The sequence below is a fragment of the Chaetodon auriga genome, chromosome 3 (assembly GCF_051107435.1).
Source record: "Chaetodon auriga isolate fChaAug3 chromosome 3, fChaAug3.hap1, whole genome shotgun sequence".
In the NCBI taxonomy this organism is placed as follows: domain Eukaryota; kingdom Metazoa; phylum Chordata; class Actinopteri; order Chaetodontiformes; family Chaetodontidae; genus Chaetodon; species Chaetodon auriga.
Window position 1 is genome coordinate 29,516,661 of NC_135076.1, and position 20,542 is coordinate 29,537,202.

Below are 20,542 nucleotides of genomic sequence, written 5' to 3' on the forward strand. Positions count from 1 at the left end.
GCATGGCCGGGGCATCCAGATGAGGTAACAGTGCAGGTTTCACATTAAGGTCCTTTTCATTTCTCTTCATAATATACTTTTGTGGCTATTACAGCAACTAATTACCACAAAATAATTAGGTAATAGTAGTCTTCACTACTCTGTCTCTAATATTTTAATACATGAATCATATTTTTTGCAAATTAAGGCTTAAAATATTTTAAAAAATATAGTAAAATATACCTTTGAAGTATAGAAATCAGCCCTTTCACAAGTATTTACACCTGTTTTCATTTTCACAGTTTCAAATGTACAATAGCTTTTTCATGTGATGCCAGATGACGTTTAATGAAGCTTATTCTACATGTAGTAAACCAAACATTCACATGAAGCTGAATGAATCTCATGTAAACGAAGCTCATCTTTATCTCCCATCTGACTGAATTCAAGTTAACAGCACAAAGGTGTAAATGAGTCACGCAGATTTGAGCTCACATTCATTCTTTGTGTTTTTTATTCTGCAGCACGATCACAGACTGAAACAGCAGGAAGTGTCAGCCTCAGTCTGGGAGCAGGTGAGTGGAAACCTGGAGGAGAATCAGAGGAATCCAAAGAAAATCTAAACACCTGCCTTGATTTCAGTCAACTGTCCTCTTCAAGACAAAACAGTAGCTCGATAAAACCCAGAAACACAACACTGCCTCCTACTGGGGTCTGAGTTAATGACCAGCGTCTGGAGCAGCATTTTCAGTGTGCAGCACACACATACAGGATATACACACACACATATGTAGGAACAGCACATGGACTCAGTACTTAGCCTCACATATGCTCAACCTCATGACATTGATTTTACACACGGAGTGATCACACACTGGCAGGTAAGTGTGTCTCCTCATATTTTAAGTCCATGTCCACACACAAGTGTCCAAAGTCACTAATTTTCTGCTGTTTCCTGCTGAATTTTCTCACCATGCCATTTATTTATCAAATACTACATAATGTTTAATTTGTCTCACCTCTGCTCAAAGACATGAAATACCTGACGAGCTTCAGTCGTCCAAAAAATATTCCTAAATGTCCAAAATTTGTCCTTTTTGAGCTCACTGGAGAAACGTACGGAGTGTTCATCATGTAGGAAATACTGATTCATGACATTCACTCAAAGGCAGCTCTTCTGTCAATACAGCAGCATTAAAAATACACAGACGTCAACGTCTCATTGGAGTTTTTATTTGTTCCTTTTGTATTTCCATGAACTGAAAGTGCATGGAGGAGCCTGCTGATGTACATGTCGTAAAATGAAAGAAATTTTGATGAGTATCACAGTAAATCTCTGATCAATCAGGTCAATGTAAATATTTATTTCTATGATGGTTAAAATGTGCCCACACAGTTAACAGATCATCATCAGGAGACGTGTCATATGTCCTCAAAGTAGTACTGAGCAATATGTTTGATATCTACGCTGAATAAAACATAAAGTGACCCACTAAAAATAACTAACGCAAACACCGCTACGGAGTCCCTGAAGGGTCATTTTGTTGTTTCCCGGTCATTTCTGTTGCTTCACAATAAAATGTACTCATTGAGTAGTTTTGTCGGTCCGATCAGCTCTAAAAACAGTCGGTTCGGGGAAACGCTGTGTCGAAGCAACAGAAAGGAGTTTATTGCTCTTCCCTCCAGTCAGAGAGTCGAGCCGTGACAGAGCAGCCGCGGACGGCGCGCGCTGCGCGGCAGCGCTGAGCGCGTGAAGCCGCGGCGGTGCAGGTGGTTAATGCTCAGACCAGCATTTAGCGAGCAAAGTGGAACATGTAGCATCTGAAAGGACACATATTGTCCTCAAGGACGATCGCTTGCCATGTAAGTATACCTTGATTTATTAAGTAACGTTATATATGAGCTCAGCTGATGGTTCCTTATGTCATGTTAGCAGTGTTTAACGGTGCTGGTTAGCTAGCAGGTTAACTCGTTTTTAGCTAACTTCTAAAAGTCAGATAAGTTTTCTAATATTTCATTTAGCAGCAAAAAACGCTCCAAATTGACGAACATTTTCTTTAAGCTGATAAAACGCTAAAGTTCAGGTCATCTAACTGTTCATTTGTCATTTTGAAAAACATATTTCAGGTTAGCTAACGGCTTATTTTAGCCATTTAAGGCTAAACAGTTGAACCTAGTTTGTGTTGTCTGATTTTAGCCGTTAATGCTAAAACGGTTAAGATCATGTTGCCTAACAGATAATCAGTCCGTTTAAACTGAAGTTCAGTTTACGACAGGTCTATGTTCAATAGTTTAAACTGTTTAATGTTGCTTTGCAGATAATTGTTTAAAATGATGCTAATTTTAGCTGCTAAATCATTTAATTTCAGCCAAATTACAGAACTGTGACGGATTAGGATATTCCACATGATCACAGGACTCAAACTGCACTGAGCTGCAGAAAGTCAATGGGTGGAAATGCAGATTAAATTAATTGAATTTCAATATTAAAATCACCCAATTTCTTTTTTCCCAATTGACCTTACATCAGACTTACTAAAACCGATCTCACATCACATTATTAGCATCCTCAGGCTGTCGACACAGACTGATCGAACGCACGCTGAAATGTCGGTAACATACAGACTTAAAGTTCAAATAATACGAAGCACAGAAACACTCAGGACGACGTGATTTCCTCTCTAGGTTTTATCTCCTGATGGGACACAGTCTGTGAGACATGTCGACATCATGACGGAGGACATCGGGTTGTTGTCTGGAAGCTTCTGAGTTCAGCTACAGGTTGAACTCTGAAGCACCTTTACGTGGTTCGACATCAGTGCTGTTCGCTGGAAAACAATAGCTCGAGTGGTGCAGTACGGTCCTTCAGGCCATCATGTGCAGACAGCCTCACTTTCCAGATTTTCAGGAGAAGCCCCCCCTCCCACTCCTCACCTCCTGGCCTGGTGTACCTTACCCCCCAACAGCCCAAATGTCCCTCCGTATCTCCGGCTGAATCGCATTCCTCCGTTTGGCCGCCACAATGGGAGAACTGTTTGATGGCGGCTCTGCTCTGGTTCAGGTATTCCCCCTCTGATTAGGAACCTGAGCCTCACAGACCCCCCGCGCCTCCCTCTGAGCCCTTTATTACCCCTTCACCCCCCCAGCTCCGGCACGGACAGACAGTGAAATGATCTTACAGGTTAAAGCACATGTTTGTGGATGTGCGACATGATGGGACGCCGCTGCTTCGGACGAGCCTCGCTGCTTTTATGTGTCCTGGAAAAAAGACAAACACATGTCACACTGTGAAAACTTCATAACTCCAGTTCTGGTTTAAAAGATCTCATGTTTGGACAGAAAACATTTAACCTCAAGTTTACTAATGAAAGCCTTTCGAAACCTCACTGAACAAAACATTCATTTGCAAAGCTGCGCTGCGTTTCCAGAGACAACCGGCTGTAAATGAAGCATTTTATTTCATGTTCACTCCCCACCGCACGTCCTCAGACATTTTAAAGGAAGAGATGTGAAGGAGGACAGAGTGCAAAGGAAACCTGTTCAGGTGGTTGATCCCATGTCGATCAAATATAAAAGAAAATGCTGTAATATGTTCTGTTTGCATTTTGAAGTGTTCATTGGATAACTACTGCTCACTATGTACTGTACTACTGTATACAAATATGCATATTATGAGTATCTATTTAAAGCTTTGTGCAACAGTGTAACCTCTGAAATAATCACTTTACTAATGTTAAATCAGGAAAAAAATCTTCTGTCCATAAATATTTTCTACTATATCAACTACACTCCTGACACCTCATATACATATATAAACAAATACACATATAGACATATTTACATTGAACAATTAAAACCCTAGACATGAACATTTTCTAGATACCTGAATGCATCATTTCACACGTGTTTCCTCAGTTTGCACACTTCAGTTTAAAAGTTGAGGAGGAAACTTTCAGCACATTTTACTGACAAAGGTTTTTTTTAGTTAAAGGTCTGTGCAGGAGTTCACGCTCCTCTTACCCAACATGCACACTGACTTAACATGGGTTTGTAAAAGTGGAGCCGCTGCAGGACAAGGCATTAGAAGACTTTTTAAATGGGTTAAAAAGTTCTCAAATTTAAATTTCAAAATAATATATAGACAAAAAAATGTTGTTTTGACTCTCATATCAATATTCTTTTGTAACTAACTACATGTACCTAAGTGTTGTCCTTAGGTACAGTTTTAGGTACTTTACTTAAATGCGTCCATGTTGTGCTACTTTATAGTCCTCCACCACATTTCAGTGAGACATATGTTGTGAGGTGTCTCCTGGTTGGTGTTTGTCCCTCTGCAGGACAATACTGTTTCCTGTGTGACCGCTGACCTTCTGGAAAAGGTCACAGAACATCAAGACCAGTATTTTCCAATTATTAGTCAGATTTAAATTTATTGTTTTAAGATCAGGGTTACTTGTTACGGAGCACAAACAACATAAAAAAACAAAACAAAAAGAAAGACCCAAGAGGAGCAGCTCGTCTTAAAAACAGTAAGATAAGCCCTTTAGATGAGACACCTTATTATGACGTGTTTCCAAATATTATCTGAGGATTATCTGTTTAGCTGACAGCTATACTGACATAAATATATATTTTGTAGATTTATAAAGCAGTTAAATAACTCCATCTCCACCAGCTGCAGGATTAAAATGTTGTGTATGCGTAATGGACGTCCTCTGTTATATAATCACATCAGACTAACAGGAGCCGTGACTGATTTTATTTTTGATTTCTTTAAATATTTGAGGACTTCTGTGACATTTTGAGCATTGTTCCTTTGAAAGAAGTATTTTTTACAGTTGTGTTGCTCTTTCTTCTGCAGACATAGCTGTAGAGTGTAAGTGAAGGGAAAGCAGACTTACTGATGGATCACTGTGATGTTTTTCAGGCAGGCGGTGGCGGCGGCAGCGTCCTCTTCACGGAGCAGCGAGCGGCGCAGGTCCGGGCTTCCACAGGATCCTTCGGTCTGGAGGTATTTATGCCAAAACACGAGTTTTCTGCTGAAGGAGGGATGGAGGGGTGAGGATGGGGGATTCAGGGGAGAAAGGGGGAGGAAGGATGGAAACCCATAACAAAACATAGCATGATAGTCTGTAAGCAGTTCCATGTGTCGGAGCACTGATCGCCCGTGGAGCTCCAGCCCTCTGCCCTCTCTCTCCCTCTCTCTCTCTGTACCTGCCTCGTCCCTTTAAAGTGACCATTAAAAAGCGGTGGAAGTTGTTTGGAGTCAGTTCAGTTCAGTTTGGCTCGGGCTGCCTCCTCTTCTTCTGCTCCTGGTGATGATGATGATGATGATGATGGTGATAATGAAGAACAAGCCCTAATTATACCCGAGGAGAAAAAAAAAGAGGGAGAAGCGACCCGAGGTGCACGGCGATGCGGAAAAAGGCTCATCATTCTGCTCGGCTGTGTGTGTGTGTGTGTGTGTGTGTGTGCGTGCGTGTGCGTGTGTGCGTGTGTGTGCCTGTGCGTGTGTGTAAGGGGGTGTGTGTTTTTTCTCTCTGAGCAGATGACTGCCGCTCACCTTGCCACGGGGTCTGCATGAGATTGGTTCATTGTCAAGGAGCTTTTTTTTTTTTTTTTTTTTTTTTTTACCCATGATTCCATATGGTATGGAGCAGGCTACATGTTGCCCAACATGCCAGTGCAAATGTTTTCTCAATTAGGTGTCTTATCTCCGGTGAGCGCACTCGCATCAGATGAAGCTTGCTGACAGCGTAATGGCAGGGAAAACCTCGGAAGGCTCCATCAAATGGCAGCTCTGCTACGACATCTCAGCCAGGACCTGGTGGATGGTAAGTTGGCACAACATTTTCTTTTCTTTCTTTCTTTCTTTCTTTCTGTCTTTCTTTCTCCTCCTTCCCCCCTTTTTCTTCAACCAAAAGAAGAACATTCCCTCCTCCTCTTCTCTTCCTCCTTCTTGTGGCTGAGCTCTCAGAAACTTGCACCACGGGGCAGCTTGTGTTTTATTTCCAAAAAGCTCCTGGATTTGTGACCCACTCGGACTGTTTATTGTTTTTATCTGTCGGCGTCCCGTCCTCGCCGCCCCCTCGCTGCGCTCTCCCCTCTTGTCTCCGCAGCGTCCCGTTAGCGGACGGGTGCCAGCTCAGGTCTGCGGCCGTGGCCGGGGGTTTGTTCCTCCCTTCTGCTGTCGTGACGCTGAAGCTCCTCTTGTCATCCTTCGCTCGCTCCCTCTCTTGTTCCATCTAATTAAGGGGAAACTTGTGTGAAAACACACAGAAAGTCCTGCTTTGTTTCTGTTCGCTCTCCGAGAAATAGCTGAACATCGCGCTCGGCTCCTGAGCTCTGACACATTACCGCCGCTGTGGCTGTCTCATCGCACCAGGGAACAAACACCCCACCTCCCTCGCTCTCACCCATCTCAGCGGCGGTGTCCCGGGACACGCCGGGGCTCCGGCTGCAGCGCCGGGGCCACATTTAGCAGCTTGTCGTGGTCAGCGAGGCCAGCCGACCTTTGACACCCCGTCACTGCTGCCGTGGCTGTGAGAATGGAGGGGGGGCGAGGTCCGAGCGGGGAGAAGCTGGCAGACGGACGGGGGTCGAAGGGAGTTTGGTGACTCCGCTGAGAGACGAGGAGGGGGTCGGGGGAGTTTTGGTGCTTCACAATAGTCTATTGTGGCCGGCTCGTCCAAATGAGCCAGAGACATGAAAGAGCTCAGAGAGTTCATTAGAGGACAGCTCATTATTTCTGTCAGCGTTACATTTAAGACTATATGAGCGCCGTCAGCTCGGCGTGGACTCACGGCGTGGACAGTTTTGGTGGACGGACGCAGACTTCTGGTGCTGCAGGTTGTCTCTCCTCCAGCCTGAATACAAAGAGTTGTGTTGCCAAATAGACAAAGGCGGCTTTATCCTCTCCGTAACAGGACCGTGAACTTTGTGAATTCCTCTCGGTCAAAGCAAAACCACCCTACACACACACACACACACACACACACACACACACACACACACACACACAGGGACACACACACACACACAGGGACACACACTTTCACTGTCCAGCCCACCAGCAGCAGGACGGCGGCGGGCGGCCGTGGATGTTGATGGGAGCTTTTCTGCTCAGGGTCCGAGAGAGAGAGAGAGTGTGTGTGTGCATGTGTGTGTGGCCCGGTTGGTGGGAGGGAGAGTTTTGTTTTCCTGTGTGTGTGTGTGTGTGTGTGTGTGTGTGTGTGTGTGTGTGTGTGTGTGTGAACGTGCCGGCCGGCCCGGCTGTAGGAGAATTTTATTTGGAAGTGAGTTTGTTTGGTGATTTTCTTCCTTTCAAAGCTTTTTTATTGGAGGGATTTTGTGTTAAATGTGTGATGGTCAGCTGTCTGAGTGTGATCAGTTACTGTCTGTGTGTTTGTGTGTTTGTGTTGTGTTTGTTGTCTTTGTTTGCTGATGTGAATCTTTTGGTGAGATTTCCCAGTGGTGACGTGTTTTCTGCCTTTTTGTTTTTTGTGTAATAATTGAAGATGTCTCCGTGGACACAGCGTCTGTTGTCTTGCTGAATTTTGTTGTGTGGACTTCGTTGTCGTAAACTTAATTTCGTTGCTCACATTATGTGACAGACGTCAGAGTGGACATAAATCAAACGAACCTGCTGCAGTGAAGATTTTCTCTCTGCAGAATTTAACATCAGTTTCAACTTTAACAAGACTTTTAGCTCAACAGTCTGTTTTTAATGTTAAATGAAATATGCTACAATCAGAAAATTATACTGTGTTTAAAAAGGTATTACTAATTAGATTTGTGTGTATGAGATTACACCCTTTGTCTCAGGGTGTCTGTTGAATCGTCTGATCTGACTGAATTTAATTGTTTAGATTATCTGCACTTTTAGTATCTGTAGTAACAAAATTATGGACTTTCTTCATGAAATACAAATAAAATCCTGCAATGCTGCACCAAAAAAATACTCTAATATTAAAAATATAATCAGATTTAAGGAAACATGACAGTAAAATTTATATTTTTTAAAGTAAAAAGTAAAATTTTGCATTTCTTTTCCTTTCACATTATTTAAATGAATTAGTATTTTTCTGCAGACTGTAGGAGCCACCAGGGCTCTGTGCACTAAAGACAGTCAAACTAAATAAGAAAATCTTCTCTCTCCTTTGGAAATCAAACATTTTATCAGTAAAATCCAAACATGACGTGAGCCGTTTTGTAAATGTTATTGAGACGTCAGTGATGCTCGGCTGCTAAACGGTCGTAGCGGGTAATTAGTCGGACATAAATCCGTCCGGGCTTCGACGTCAGAGTCTGAAGCAGCAGAAAAGGTTAAAGTGGCTGAAAGCACAAAGAGGATTATCTGCTTAAAATTTAAAAAGCAGCTGTGATGATCCACATGATTTCTGTCGGGTCGTTTCAAGGAAACAGATCAGTTTTTAATTCAGTGTTAAAATGGATTTTACTTTTTTAATCTCATTTGTGTTTAAATATTTTATAATTCCACGAACGGCTGTTTGGTGCTTCAGTTTGTTGTCCTCAGTTAATATCTTGATATTCATTATGTCACAGGAATCTTTTAAATTCAGGCTTATTTTATATTTAAAACCATGTTTTTCATGGTTTTAAATATCATTAAAAATATTAAAAGAGTTTCACTCTTTCAGTTTATTTGCACCATAAACTTCATTTTCTCTGCGCTGTTATTTTGAAAAGCGGCTCACACAGAAATGATCGACCGTCTATTAAAGCCAGGCGTGAACGTGTGTTTTATTGCGCCCAGGTGATCCACATTTCACCTTTCACAGATAAATTTCATCCCAAAATCCAAATGTTTTTCATTTCTGCCTCCTCTTTCTGCATCTCTTCACTGGGTTTTTGTTTTTAACATTTCATTATCCGTCTGTTCTGTTTATATCAACAAATCTTAACATTTACATTCCTCAGTGTTTTCCTGCGTCTCTGCATCGTTACACATCCAGTACAATTATATTAAAATGAATCGCATTATAATCCTGCTTGAATCGCTGCCAGTTTGTGTATGTCGGCTCTTGCAGACTTACAGTAAACGGCTGTGAAACCAGCTTCCACACCGACGACTCTGAACTACAGTGAACACACTCCGGTGGAATCAGAGCTTATTAATATTAACATTTAATGCGACGGTGTGAAGTGAAAGAGCTCCGCAGACCGACTTCAGAACACTGAACAACAAGCAGAAGAGCAGAAAAATGGATCAGACCGAAGGGCGTCTCCAGGACCCTGCCCCCGAGATCAGAGATCAGACTAGATTTATCTTTCTGATAAGGAATAAAACACAAGCCGGGTTAAGCAACGCAACGTGAAACAGGCAGTATTTCATTTTAAAATCTGAGGACAGTTGAAGAGGACGAACAAGAACGAAGTCGCTGCTCCGGAGCGTCCATTCACCGCAGGGGTTAACGGGATTCCTGCAGCAATACAAGTGATGGCCCCATAATCCCCCCGCCCCAACACGCTTACACGCACACACGCGCACACACACACGCACGCGCACACACACGCACACACGCGCACACACACACGCACACACACACGCACACGCACACGCACACGCACACACACGCACACACACTCGCTCTTGCTATGTGTGTCCTGCGTGTTGTGTGTGAAGTTATCTTTGCTCATTAAAATCAGTTTGAAAAATAAAGTCGCATCCTGGCAGAAATGTTGAGTTTATCATCTCAGCTGGACGTAACTGGAACTTTTTTTTTGGTTGTTTGCACATTTGTAATTATTTTCTTATTGAAGTCTTTGAATGTGCATGTCTTCAAACAGCCATATCGAGTTTATCTACTTGATGCTGAGCGTTAATGTTGTATTTTATGTCCCTCAGTGACTCACATCTGCTGACGGAGACTTTAGAAAATACAGATATTTCTTCACCTTGTTAAAAAGTGTTTGTCCTGATAATGAAAGTGAAGACAGGCTCGTTCAGTAACAGAAAGGTGGAAAGGCTCAGATGCACACGGAGCATCACTTTGTCGTGTGCTGGATGTCAAACAGGCGACTCTGCTTAGCGGTGGTCTTCACACAGTGTGAGTGAGCGTGTTTATCTGAGGAAGAGGAGAAGAAGAGTGTTCTTTACGCTGCCTTCAAGTGGAGCTGGGCACTTTGAGTTTTTGGGTATGAAAGTGTGTGTGTTGGTGCTTCAGTGTCCTGATCGCTCCGGTTGTTTAAACGCTTAAAACTTAAGTTTGTTTACGTTTTCCAGGCGTGTGGTCATGTGAATCACGACACACACGTGATGTTATAGTTCCCCTAACTTAACCACGCACCGTGTATTCTTGTGTAGTTTGGAGGATTCGATGCAAACTGAACATTTAAAGTAGGAAACAAAGATATGAGCAGTTGTCCAGTTTTTTCTTTTGTCTGATGGATCCTTTGTTTGTTTGAGGAAAGAAACCAACAGCTGATTGAAAAATGTGAAATACATTAAGGCATGACAGTTAAAATGAGCTGATGAATGCATTAGCTGACAGAAATCTAACTAGTTTATATTCATTTAATAAATTATGAAGCATGCTGAATGTGAAGGTTACAGCTTCAAAGGAGTTTAGTTTTTTGGCTGCTGATGTGAAAATCTCTGAATTCAGACGTTGTCTTTGGTAACTTGGTGAAGTTCTGGCGGTGGGAATCCGTCCTCGTCGCTCTCGTGTATCCCAGTATCCCCCGCTCTGCTCGGATGTGTGGTCGGAGCTGCAGGCGACACTCGGCTCCGTGAATCAGTGGATGGAAGCAGACTGATGGCGGCTCGGCTCTGTGTTTGTGGTCTGTGTGAGGTCCGGTTCATTAGCCAGACTCTCAGAGGAGGGTCGGACCGCTCCGAGAGCCTGACAGGCCGAGCTTTAAAACCAACGTTAATGAGCTCAGTGGAGGAAAACTGAGGGAAGCACAGCAGAGCAGAAATCAGCTGAGGAGGCACACAAACTGGATGTGTGGGGGACGTCAGAGGACGAAGATGACCTTAAAATCTGGAGGCCAAAACCATTGTGCCAACCTAAACGTAGAAGAACCCATAACAAGTCTCAAAAAGAGTCAAGAGTGGTGCTAAAGAACGGCAGCTGTCACATCATCCATTCATTTCAGCCTCTTCCCTGCGCTGGGTGTTTTAAAGCAGGCATTGATCCACCTCACTGAGCATGATGAGGAACAGTTCATCACTCTGCAGTCCAGTGCACCTGCAGCGCAGCCGCCACCAGCACACCTCCACCCGCAGCCCACATGTCCAGCCTCACGTCTTACCTGTAAAACTGTCTGTGCAGGAAGTGCCACACATGATGCATTCAGGCACCAAAGTGAGTGTAGTTCATCCATGTTTTGGCAGCATTCAGAGCTCAATACATCACTGTAGAACAGCTTTGGGCCTTGAACGTGCACGTCTAGAATCTGACAATCTGAAATCTGAAAATATTCTATTGTGTCTGAAAACCACAGAAACACCAGACGAAGACTTCTTTTAGACCTTCGTCCTGATAGACTTCCTCAGATTTTTATCCGTATTCCACTCTTTTTTTTACCTAGATTATCTAGATCTATCTAGATTTATCCGTTTTTATGTCAGTTCTGTAAATTTCTCACTTGATGCTGTGATTTCTTTCTTGTGAAGCACTGAGCTGCAGTTCCTGTATGGAAGGTGCTCTGCAAATGAAGCTTAATATTATTATATTATTGCTGGTAGAAATGCTCAGTAATCAGCAGTATTTTTTGAAAAATATTTTAAGTAAATGTATATAAAAACTGGGGAATCAGAATGAACATTTTGATTTGGATGCAGCCCCAGTTTGTGCAGAAAACAAGGAACAAAACTGAACTCAGATGCTAACTGTCAATGCTAACTGTCAATGCTAACTGTCAATGCTAACTGTCAGTGCTAACTGTCAGTGCTAACTGTCAATGCTAACTGCTGCTAAAACCACAGTATCTCCTTTTTCCTGTTTCTATTTTAATGGAGCTCGACTTTTTCCAGTCTTTGTGCTAAGTTAGGCTAAACTTCTCCTGGACGTGTCTGGACTGGACACACACAGATGAAAATGTGGGACTGTCCCTTTAATGAGACGTGACCTTGCTGTTACTCATAGTTTGATCAGTCAGTCAGCTGATGGAAGTGACTCACACACTCATTTTTCACACTAATTTTACCTTTTCAACACCACAGAGTCCACACTGAGACGACACGGGAAGGGTGTGTGTGTGTGTGTGTGTGTGTGTGTGTGTGTGTGTGTGTGTTACAGAGGGAGTGTCATATTGTGCCGAAGATGTTTCCAATTTGGAGACGGCCATGAGCGGAGTAGAGATGATTAGAGAGGAGGAAATTGGGGGATTAGAATTGTCTGCTTGAACTTCCTGAGCACGGCGTGCCCAGCTCTCTCTCCCCCCCCCCCCCCTCTCTCTTCCTCTCTCTCTCTCTCTCTCTCTCTCTCTACCCCTCTCTCTCTCTTTCTCTCTCTCTCTCTCTCTGTCTTCCTCTCTCTCTCTACCCCTCTCTCTCTCTTCCTCTCTCTCTCTCTCTCTCTCTCTTCCTCTCTCTCTCTCTCTCTCTCTCTCTCTCTCTTCCTCTCTCTCTCTCTCTCTCTCTCTCTCTCTACCCCTCTCTCTCTCTTTCTCTCTCTCTCTCTCTCTCTGTCTTTCTCTCTCTCTCTCTCTCTCTCTCTCTCTCTCTCTCTCTCTTCCTCTCTCTTTCTCTCTCTCTCCATTCGTCCTGGCAGTCTCTCGTCCTCCTGTGGACATCCTGTGGTGTGGAAAGTGTGAGGACACATTGAGTCCTCGAGCTCCTGGTGTGTCTCAGGCTGTCACTGACCAGCGGACATGACTCACTCCTGCTCACCTTTTACCTTTGCTTCTGTCTTTCCTTTGCTCTCCTCCTTCATGTCCCTTCAGAGTTCCTTCCCCTTCACTTCCTGTCCCTCTCCCTGTCCCTGTCCCTTCGTCCCTCCTTTCTTTTTCCTTCTCTTCATCTTTCCTTTCCCTTCATTGTATCTTTTGTTTTCCCGTCCGTGTGTTTTTACTTTGCCGTCTCTCTGTCCTCCATCTTTTTCCCTCTATGGTGAGTGGACTGTATTATATTATTTAAATAGCTCTTTTCCAGTCAGACCACTCAAAGTCTGCATTCACCCATTCACACACACGTTCATACGATGGTCGCTAGGCCTCCTGCTCAGTGCGCCACACAGGGCAAAGCATGGAGAGCAGTTGTGGTTCAGTATCTTGGACGGGATACTTGGAGGCCGGGTATCGAACCACCAACCTTCTGGCCAGTGGATGACCACTGTGCCTCCTGTCTGTCCTTTTCTTTTTTAACTTCCTTCTCTTGTGTCACTTCTTTAATTTCCTTTCTATCTGTCCTTTCTTACATGTCCGTTTTTTACCTTTTCATCCTTTTCCTGTGCTGCCATATTTAGGTATTTGAAGACAGAACCAGTCCAATATTTGTCAGGTTTTACTTTCTGTTGTAAATCTTTTCAGGGTTCGAACAGTGGATGAAATGTGTGCAGCAGTCCACAGTTTGCATACTAACGTATTCATACTAAATGGTATGCACCTCACATACAGTTCAGTTCATGCTACGGTTTTGGACATACTGAAAAACCTTGCGTCCTCAGCACTGCGTTAGTGTCTTTATACACCACAGTGTTGATTTCTTCTTCGTTTCTCTCTGTAAATCAGCCGAGTGTGTCAACGTCCTGACCAGGTGCTGTGATTCTCTCTCTAATGCCAAACAGAGCAGTCGGCTCAGCAGCTTCTTCTTCTTCTTCTTTTTTCTGGTCCAATAAGTGAAGCGAGGCTCCGGGCTGTAATATCCGCTGCTGTGCTGCTGGACTTAGAGGAGGAAAGCCGAGCCCGGAGCGACCGCGGGGAAACCCGGCCGAGCTGAGGAGGAGCTCAGAGGAAGAGTCTGTCTTTATTTCTGACAGTCAGTCTTCATTTATCAGTTCTGCTGTTTTCAGTGATCTGAATCTCAGAGGGGAGGATGTGGTTGAGGTCAGACCTCTGTGCAGGCCAGTTTTCCACATCAGACTGGGAAAGCCTTTTCTTTATGGAGCTGCTTCGTGCCTCAGAACCCCCCACTTTCTTAAACTGCCAATCTGACATCACAGCACAGAGATGAGGCTGTTCTCTTTATGAAGTATCTGACTGTTGAAGTGAATTTTCAAACTCGGCCTCTGAAGCAGAGCTGGATGAAGTGGTGAGCAGGTGAATCCTGAGCGCTGAAGGTCTGGAGCTGCAGCGGTTTCCTCCTCCTGCTGGTTTGGTTGGCAGCAGCTTCTCTCTCTGGCCGCTGAACAGCAGAGATGGAGGAAGAGCTGGAGGAGCTTTGTGTGAGAAAACAGACAAACTGGTCTGGAGTCAGTCCAGATGGGGAAGGAGGGGCCGAAACGATGCTGAATTCTGTGTCTGTGTGAGAGGCTGGATCTCCAACCAGCCCTGTGCCTTATGTGCACACTGGAGGACTGAACGTGGACCCTGGAGTTAAAGCTGAGAGACAACACTTTAACCACATTCTGTGTCTGACTGTGTTAATGAAATTCATTAAAAATTGTAATTTAAGTGGACATGAGCAGAGAGCCAACGCAGCAAAATGCGTCACTGTCCGAGCACTCAGAGAGGAGCAGCTACAGATGTTAACTGTATGAAAGAAGACCTTTTTTAAAAGGCAGAAAATGTTTGGAGACTTTTCTGATCATCTGACACTTCAGAGGATTTTTAAAAAGTCACACTTTTCAACATGTCTTCAGGAACTCTTCAGCAGTCTGAAGACATGATTACATGGAAGACACTTTTTTTAAACCGAGGCACGAGATGAATCTGAAAACATCGCTTTGACTCGACAGATTAAGACCGTGTCCATGTTTTCCAGCAGAACGCCGTGTGTCCTGTTGACCCGTGGCCCAGCGGCCGGCTTTGGAGCCGCTCACCGTTGTTTTTCGGGCGTCTCTCACAGGACGTTGTGTGTGTTGACCAGTGACAGCCGCGGCCGTCCTCTCTAGAGTTTTATGGCGGTTGACGTGTGCGTTACTTCGCGTGTTAGCGCCACCTGCTGGCTTTGCAGAGCGGCTCATTAACACAGTTTACAACATGAGGTTACTTCATGTTAAGTCTCAGATGCTTAATTACTGCTGACAGTGTGTGCGCTCGCTTTTGTGTTCAGTAACAGTATTTGTTATAATAACCGTTAATACTTATTAATACTTATTAATACTGCTTATTGAAGTAAAATGTTGAACTCCATTCATTGTATTGCAGTAAGTGAGGTACTCAGGGTGGAGTGTCTTTTCTTGCTTTTCCTGTTTCTTGTGTTTTCCCATCTTCATCTGCGTGTTGTTCACTTCCTTTTTGTCCTTCTCCTCTTCTTCCTCATTTCATTCCTCTCCCTCTTGCACCCATGATTTTTTTTGTCCTTCTCCTCATCCGTCTCCAACTCTCTGCTTGTCCTCTTCCTCCTCTTCGTTTTTCCTCCTCTTCATCACCCCCTCCTTGTCCTCCTCCTCCTTTAACTCCTGCTCCATGTCTGTTCCTCCCTGGAGGAACATGGCTACCAGCCAAGACAGCTGCTTCTTCTTCAGGCCGGACGGTTGTTGTTTTGTGTGTGTGGTGGACGTCCTGCTGGGAGTAGAAACAATGGGACAGTGATGATGATGCTAATGATGATGATGATGATGATGATGATGATGATATAGACCCTCTCCCACCCCCGAACTGTTCTAGGATAAGGTGATACTCTGTTTTTCCTACTGTCAGCAGCTCTCAGTCCTGTCTGACCTCCTGTCTGTCTCATTGGTTCCTACTGAAGACATAAATCTTTAAAACTCCTCACAAATATTTAGTTTCATGTTTAAAAGCTTCTTTATCTCCTCAAACAGCTGCTCACTGTAGTTTTTATCAGTCAATCAGGAGGAAATAGAGCTTCTGTTGGGACTATTTTCAGCGGCGGATGAATCCACGTTTGGTGCTGGAGTGAGTGAGTGAGTGCAGTCAGAATAAAGTACAGTGTGTGTGTTTGTGGTGATGAGACTCACTGATGTGTTTTAATGGAGCTCAGAGGAAGAGGATCAGTCAGCTGTGACACACACACAGTTATTGTTAGCGGTTAGCGGTTAGCGTTCAGTGTGTTGGATTGAGTGTGAACGTGAAGAGGAATCTCGAGTTACCACGTTGAACCTAAAGGATGTCTGCTGGACAAAGTGAGCTTTGTTTGTCTCTGCTCTGTGTTGAGGCTCAGTGCCAGCTGAGCGGACGCTGCTGCTTTCTATACGTCCAGCACTCCCTCTGTCTGCCTGTCTGTCCCTCTGTCTGTCTGCCTGTCTGTCTGCCTGTCTGTCCCTCTGTCTGCCTGTCTGTCCCTCTGTCTGTCTCTCTCTCTGTCTGTCTGTCTGTCTGTCTGTCTGCCTGTCTGTCCCTCTGTCTGCCTGTCTGTCCCTCTGTCTGCCTGTCTGTCCCTCTGTCTGTCTGTCTGTCTGTGTACACAGACTCACTGAGTCACCACACACATGTCTTCTCAGCAGCTCCTTAGCTCCTCAGCGTGGATGCACACAGTTTGCAGAAACATTGTCCTCTCTGTCCTCTTATTTCACCTGTATTAGTCGATGCTCAGCAGATTATTCAGAAATAAGATTTTTAATGAGGTTTACTTCTGGACCAGGATCAGGAAGTTACTTTACCTTTCCAGGCTGGCACCTGTAAACTGTGTATAAGCTGTTAATAAACAGATTATAACACATTACTACTTCTATTTAGCTAACTCTCCATATTTTCACCACAACCTGGACTAAAGTGGTGTTGTGCTGTTTTCTATATTTCATAACAAGTGATGGATGAAACTCACACAGAATTTCACTCCTTTTCCTCTTCAGAGTTCAGCGCTGAGCAGTTTTCAGAAACTCTTCAGGCATTTATCACAGTCAGCACCAGAGTCAGACTGAACTGAACTGGTGTTTGTCCGAGTTTCTCCAGTTCAAAGGAAGTCGACCTGCCTCGTGGACGCGTCTCAGTTCAGATGCTGCAAACTGGCCTGATTGGATGGATGTCAGGAGTCCAGCTGTGAGTCTGGCAGAGGTTTTAGTCTGAAAACGACTGAAATTAAAAAAAGGATTCACTTGTGGAAATGCAATAACAGTGAATCTAAACAGAAACACGTTTTAATGACGTCTTTGTTTAGCAGGTCTGACCGTTCGAGGAGACCGCAGTGTGAGTGTTGTTGGTTTGCGTCTGTGGTTTCAGACTCACTCTTTTGTGATTGTAACAGAAAGAAAAAATGGAAACAGAATCCAGAAACGCCATCTGGTATTTGGGAAGTGTGTGTGTGTGTGTGTGTGTGTGTGTGTGTGGAGTGATCTTTTTTTGCATGCCACACAGTTCTTGGTCTGCAGCCATTCAGTGTTTGGCTGCCAGCGGAGGTGTCAGTCTTCAGTTAAAGGGAGGCAGCGCTGGCTGTTTGTGGTTTCCTCGATTGGCAGAAATGGATTTTTGCCATTTTTCCTCCGTGAATATCACCTGTTCTGTCACACGGCCGTCCCTGGAAACAGCTGAGCACTTTCAGCAGCCATCAGAGGAATCAGCCTCAGATGTTTTCCTTCCATTTGAAACGACACCTCAGACTTTGGTGAAGAGTGAAATCCACACCCAGAATCCCAAAATGAATCAAAAATCTAATTGGCCAATCTTCATCCCATATGCTTTTTAAAATGTTGTTTTTTGAGAGGTAACAGGTAGATGAAAGACGCTGCTCTTTTCTCTATTTCAAGTCTAAAAGTGTAAAAGGGACCAAAACCAGGTCGTAAACGTGTTGGACATTTTAATGTGGATGTCTATGGGCACTGGCTCGCTTTCGGAGGCAGCCTAAAGTGGTCATTTTAGGAACTTTTTCTGCTGCTTGATAATCAGTCAGCCTAAATGTCTGCATTTTCATTGGTATGTGGATTTTGGTGCTGGACAGTAAGAGGACACTGTGATTGTAGTGAGGAAGAGTATGGTGGAGTCGCCAAACACAGGAACAAAGAAAGCCTGAAAGAGCTCATGCACTGTCCTGATGGGGTCAAAATGTCCCAAATATTCATCAGTCAAACAGATTGATTGATTGATTCAGACTTCCTGTCAGTGTTGTTGTTGTTGTGGTGGGAAACAGGTGCAAACCTCTCCTTCATTCAGCAAGAGAAGAAAACACAGCTGGACGGGCTCAGGGTAACAGGTGTGTGTGTGTGTGTGTGTGTGTGTGTGTGTGTGTGTGTGTGTGTGTTTGCTGTGAACATGGCAACATTACATATGTACATTCAGATACATGAGTGCTGCTTGTTCAGACACGACTGCACATTAACGGCGTTGTCCTAATTAATTATTTCCTTCAGATCTCACCAGCTGTGGAGCGCGGTGAAATGTCCCTTTAATCACATCAAAACCTTCCCCCTCAAACCTCTGCACAAGCTGAACCACGATGCTGTCATGAGCAGTTTTGGCCTATTAATGTTTTAATAGCAATCTGAGTGATTAAACAATTATACAAATGGAGATTAAACCAAGAGTGCTACTCAGTTCATTGTGGTGAGAGGTGGTGGGATTATGTGAAGCAGCCAGATGTTTGCATATCATCAGCAGCGCGATTAGAGAGCAGAGCTCAGCGTGGCGGGAACAAGGACTCGCTGTGGCGTCGCCAACACGAGTCCACCAGCAGGCAGAGCAGGAACATCAAGTCAAAGCTGCACGCGTCAATCATCCAAGACCAGGTGATCCTTCATTGATCCTCAGAGGAGCTGCAGCAGCACGACGGGAACAAGATTTTTACAAGTTTATGAAATAAAAACAGAAACTTTCCAACAGCAATGAAACTCAACATTAGAAAGCAAGCAGTACATGTACACGAAATACCCACAAGCAGTGTTGTACTCAGACTAATACTGCAGCAGTGTGATGGGACACAGTGGAGCTGGAACACTGAGCTCTCTGACTCACTGAAGTTTAACAGCTACAGGGACGTGATGCAGGAGTGTGATCCATGCAGCGATTCACTGAAGAAAGCCCAGCTACACATTTAATCTCCATGTGAAGACAGATTAATGAGCATCACATTATTTTTGGAGGAGTAAGCTGCTGAAGCAGTGTCGCAGTGGCACCATATGTTTGGACATCAGAGAGCCGTTTAACGGCGTCCAAAAACAGGATGTGAGGCAGCGTTTGTCAGCATCCACCTCCAAGGACTCGTTCGTTAGCAGTAATGTGGAGCGATCACCTCTTTATCAGCCAGCGTACAAACTCTCCGCTTTGTCCCGTGGCCAGACCCCCCCAGCGCCCCCTCCCTTATCTAATTAAGTTGATTCAGAGCAGTGCCGGTGTGCGTGCAGGACCCCATTACTTACGGCTGTCCGGTCCGGGGCGCCCGGCGACCCCGGCAAGCCCGGCGCTGTGTTTTGCCAACGGCTCCGACAGGGGGAGCCGCTGACCCCACACCCCCCTCTCCCACACCCCCCTCTACCACCCCCACCTCAGGGGGGCCGAGGACAAACAGCTGGTTGGGGCATCAGGAGGGACCTCGGCCTGCTCTGCCCCCCCGCTCACACAGAGCACCTACTCACAGGGGAGTGTGTCCTCTTCAGCTCTTTAATCTGGTGGGGCCCAACATGGGGTCCGGGGACCTCCAGGGATCCTTGAGCGGGCTCTGGGGGTCGTCGACTGACTTGATGAACAGTGTCTGCAGACGCTCTGTGACTCCGCTGGGTCTTCTGTTTCATTCTTCGCCTTTGGTTTGTTTCACTGAAGACGTTGTTCCAGTGAAGCTGTGACTGAGTCAGATGAGATATGACGGCAGGGAAATGGAGGAAGTCTCTAATCATCAGGATAAACAGAAAATGGGGCAGTAAATCCAAACCTTCACCACAGCGTCTTCTCATCTCTTCTGTCTCCCCCTCCCAGCATCGTTCTTCTTGCCTTCAGCCCGTATCTCTAAGAATCATGTTAATCTCACATGTATCTGGTGCCAACGCAGGAAGCAGTGAGTCCTGTTTGTTCATCAGGAGCTGATGGTCGTGTCGCTCACAGTCTCACAGTTTCAGGCTCAGTTCTTCTTCAGCGCTCCAAACATGTCTGGACTTTCGGATTATCTGAGACTATTTCTAAGTTTCCACAACTGGCAAAGGCGCCTGCTGTACGCCGTGATTGGTCCGCTGCGTGGAGGTGAGGAAGTCTGCTGGGTTTGAACTTCTCTCTCAGCTTCTTAATCCTAACCTGAAGTGTTGTAGTTGTAATACCACACCTGTTACCTGACCAGGTGTTGTAGTCACCTGAACCGTAGTTTATTTGCTGCAGTCTTGCCTTCACACCCTTGCCGTGCAGAAAGAATTGTAGAAATGTCGCCGTTGGTTTTGCAGAATCGTCTAATATCAGCGCTCTTGTGTGGCCATTGGGTTGCTACCCTGCTAGCTCCTTGTTCCTCCCCCTCCTCCCTGTTGGTGCAGCAGGAGGTCCCTCTCTCCTCCCTGCCAGCCGGGCAGCGTGGAGGGCAGTGGGGGCACAGAGGAGCCCGGTGCTGCCTGATGGCGGTCAG

The 20,542-nt window shown here is 45.0% G+C and overlaps 1 protein-coding gene and 1 long non-coding RNA gene across 3 annotated transcripts in view; one reads left to right on the forward strand and one right to left on the reverse strand.

Annotated features, from left to right (window-relative positions):
- Positions 1-1,196: 1,196 nt before the first annotated feature.
- Positions 1,197-5,529, reverse strand: LOC143318457 (uncharacterized). Of its 2 annotated transcripts, XR_013077005.1 has the most exons (3): positions 5,194-5,529; positions 4,881-5,018; positions 1,197-3,237 (listed from the first exon to the last, which is right to left on the reverse strand). It is a non-coding gene; the product is annotated as an uncharacterized LOC143318457 (long non-coding RNA). The 2 variants fall into 2 exon arrangements; XR_013077004.1 differs by lacking the exon at positions 5,194-5,529 and having other exon boundaries at positions 4,881-5,186.
- Positions 5,530-5,686: 157 nt separating this feature from the next.
- Positions 5,687-20,542, forward strand: part of LOC143318456 (nuclear factor 1-like) — a 56,580-nt gene continuing 41,724 nt past the window's right edge. The window contains exon 1 of the mRNA XM_076726812.1: positions 5,687-5,813. Within this exon, the coding sequence (XP_076582927.1) occupies positions 5,718-5,813 (96 nt within the window). The 5' untranslated portion in view covers positions 5,687-5,717. The remainder of the gene's footprint in view (positions 5,814-20,542) is intronic.